This window comes from Arachis stenosperma, chromosome 5 (genome assembly GCF_014773155.1).
Source record: "Arachis stenosperma cultivar V10309 chromosome 5, arast.V10309.gnm1.PFL2, whole genome shotgun sequence".
Taxonomy (NCBI): domain Eukaryota; kingdom Viridiplantae; phylum Streptophyta; class Magnoliopsida; order Fabales; family Fabaceae; genus Arachis; species Arachis stenosperma.
In genome coordinates, this window is record NC_080381.1 from 22,507,868 (window position 1) to 22,510,556 (window position 2,689).

General features: G+C 36.9%; 1 protein-coding gene across 1 annotated transcript; it reads left to right on the forward strand.

The window, feature by feature from the left end:
• The first annotated feature begins 995 nt into the window (after positions 1-995).
• On the forward strand, positions 996-2,225 carry LOC130980565 (uncharacterized). The gene is made up of 2 exons (XM_057904228.1): positions 996-1,136; positions 1,251-2,225. Exons 1-2 carry the CDS (start codon positions 996-998, stop codon positions 2,223-2,225), a joined length of 1,116 nt encoding a protein of 371 aa, XP_057760211.1.
• Positions 2,226-2,689: the final 464 nt, after the last annotated feature.

A 2,689-nucleotide genomic window follows, 5' to 3' on the forward strand; every position in this document is an offset into this window, starting at 1 on the left:
TATATTTTTATTTAATAATTAATTATTTATATTAATTATTTAAATAATAATTAAATCGTAATTAATTTATTAATAATTGTTACTTGATAGAGAACCTTGTGCAGACCCATATACATACAATACATCAACACACAACGGAATATAACTTAAGTAAATTAGTTACTAAGTTTGTTATTATTATTGCCAGCTGGAAGTGGTTAGTTAGAATTGAACTAGCACTATATAAACTTGTTGCTGTAGTGATAGTAACTTGAGTTCTTTCACTATAGATTGAGTTTATGCTAATTCTATTTTTTCTCTTAATTTCCGCTGTTCATAAACTCTCTCTCTCTCAGCTTCACTCACCCTTTAACATGGTGCGGTGAGCGTGGAGATGGAAGAGTGTTCTAGGGATTGAGATTGAAGAAGGGACTTAATCATTGAAACTTGATAATCAAAGACACAAGTTTTGAATCGCTAGTTAGCGTGCAGTGATGGAACCAGCTCGCGGAATCGCACAACCAGAAGCACGATCACCATTGGAGAACCTCGATCCTTAGGGAATTTCAGTCTTTTTGAATCAATTTTCTGCAATTCAAGTGCACATAAACAAAAGTAATGGAGGACCAAGCCAAGATCCTGCGAGTCCCTTTTACTTACATCCCTCCAAAAATTCAGGTATATGCATAGCTCATGAAATTCTGAATGGAAGGAACTATGGAGATTGGAGTAGAGCTATGAATCTTGCTCTGAAATCAAAGAACAAACTTAGGTTTATTGATGGTAGCTTAGATAAGCCAGAAAAGCACGATCCCCTATTTGAGGCATGGGAATTATGTAATACATATGTAGTTGGGTGGATCAATCGTTCACTAGAACCTGACATTGCCAAAAGTGTGAGCTGGAACACCATAGCACGGGATCTTTGGGAAAACCTAAAACATAGGTACTACCAAGGTGACTGCTTCCGAATTGCTGAGCTACAAGAAGAACTATATGCAACTAAGTAGAGAGAAATGAGTGTGACCGTGTACTTCAAAAAATTGAAGACGATATGGGAGGATCTGGACAGCTTTAAAGCAATTCCTTCGTGTGAGTGTGGAAGAAATTGCAGTTGTGGACTGGGAGTCATAAGGGACTTTAGAACTGAAGATCAGGTTACTTGATTTCTTATTAGAGGATTGAATGAACAATATGCTGGGGTTAGGTCACAAGTCATGCTTATGGATCCACTCCCAAATATCAACATTGTTTTCTGTCTTCTCACACAGCAAGAGAGACAATTTCAAAGCTTCGATTTTGTCTCAGAACCAAAATTGATAGCTCAGACAATCACTCAACCTGCCACTCTCTTGAACACTGCAGAGGCCTTTCAAGGCAGAGGGAGAGGGAGGGGCAGAGAAGGCAAAAATCCAGGCTTTGAAAGAGGACAGGGAGGTAGAGGCAAGATGCAATGCTCACATTATGGCAAGATAGGACATTTTGTTGATACATGCTACAAAAAGCATGGATTGCCACCACATCTTAAGCAAAGATATAATACAGCATTCACCAACATAAGTGCAACTGAATTTGACTCTGAGGGAAGCAATGAGAATCTCAGAAACCCTTACAGTGGACAGGATGGTGATGTAACAAGTCTTGATTTTACACCTGAACAAAAATCAGCCTTATTAGCACTTCTCAGCAAGGAAGAGCAGAAACCAAGTCATAGTGCTGATCCTCACAAAGAGCCTTTGCCAACACCTCATCTAGGTAAGTTGGTACACATTATGCATTTCACATCAAATATTCTCGCATTAAATGTTTCAAATAAGAAATTTGCATCATGGGTAACGGACACGGGGGCAACTGACCATGTCTCTTACTCACTCAATGACTTTCATACATATCATGAGATAGCTCCAATCCTTGTAAAATTGCCTAATGGTGCATTAGCCATTAGCAAAATTGCTGAAACTATCATATTCACAAATGAACTTTACCTTGTTGATGCATTATACATTCCCTCTTTTAATTTCAAGCTGATTTCTGTTTCTAAGGCCACATCACATTTACATTGTCATATGAATTTCGATGACCAAAAATGTAAGATACAGGATACCAACTCGGAGAAAGTGATTGGAGTAGCTAGAGCTTGTGGGGGACTTTACAAACTGAACAAAAAAGCAGTGAGGCCTAACTTTGCACAAACAACAAGCATTCTTACCTTGCCAAAGTCAGAAATAAAAGGAATAAACATTTGACATTTTCGGTTAGGACATTTACCTTTTGAAAAACTCCATGTAATGAGATATGTTTTTTCTTTTATAGATTGTAATACAAAAATTGATCCATGTGATACATGCCATTTTTAAAAGTAAAAGAAATTGAGTTTTTCAAATAGCAATACTATTTCAGCAAGCATATTTGAACTTCTTCATATTGATATTTGGGGCCCTTTTGCAATTCCCTCAATTGCTGGCCATAAATACTTTCTAACAATAGTAGATGACAAATCCAGATTCACTTGGACTCATCTAATAAAAACCAAAGCTGAAGCTAGCACAATAGTAAAAAATTTTGTTCAATTTACAAAAACTCAGTTCAGCAGCCAAGTAAAGTACATTAGAACAGATAATGGGCTGGAATTTTCAATGAAAACTTATTATGCTGAAATAGGAATAATACACCAAACTTCTTGTGTTGAGACCCCTCAACAAAATGGAAT

Coding starts and splice junctions, on each gene's coding strand:
- LOC130980565 (XM_057904228.1), top strand. CDS start 996: ATGAGTGTGACCGTGTACTTCAAAAAATTGAAGACGATATGGGAGGAT. Junction 1,137..1,250: donor ACTTTAGAACTGAAGATCAG/GTTACTTGATTT, acceptor CTTCTCACACAG/CAAGAGAGACAATTTCAAAG.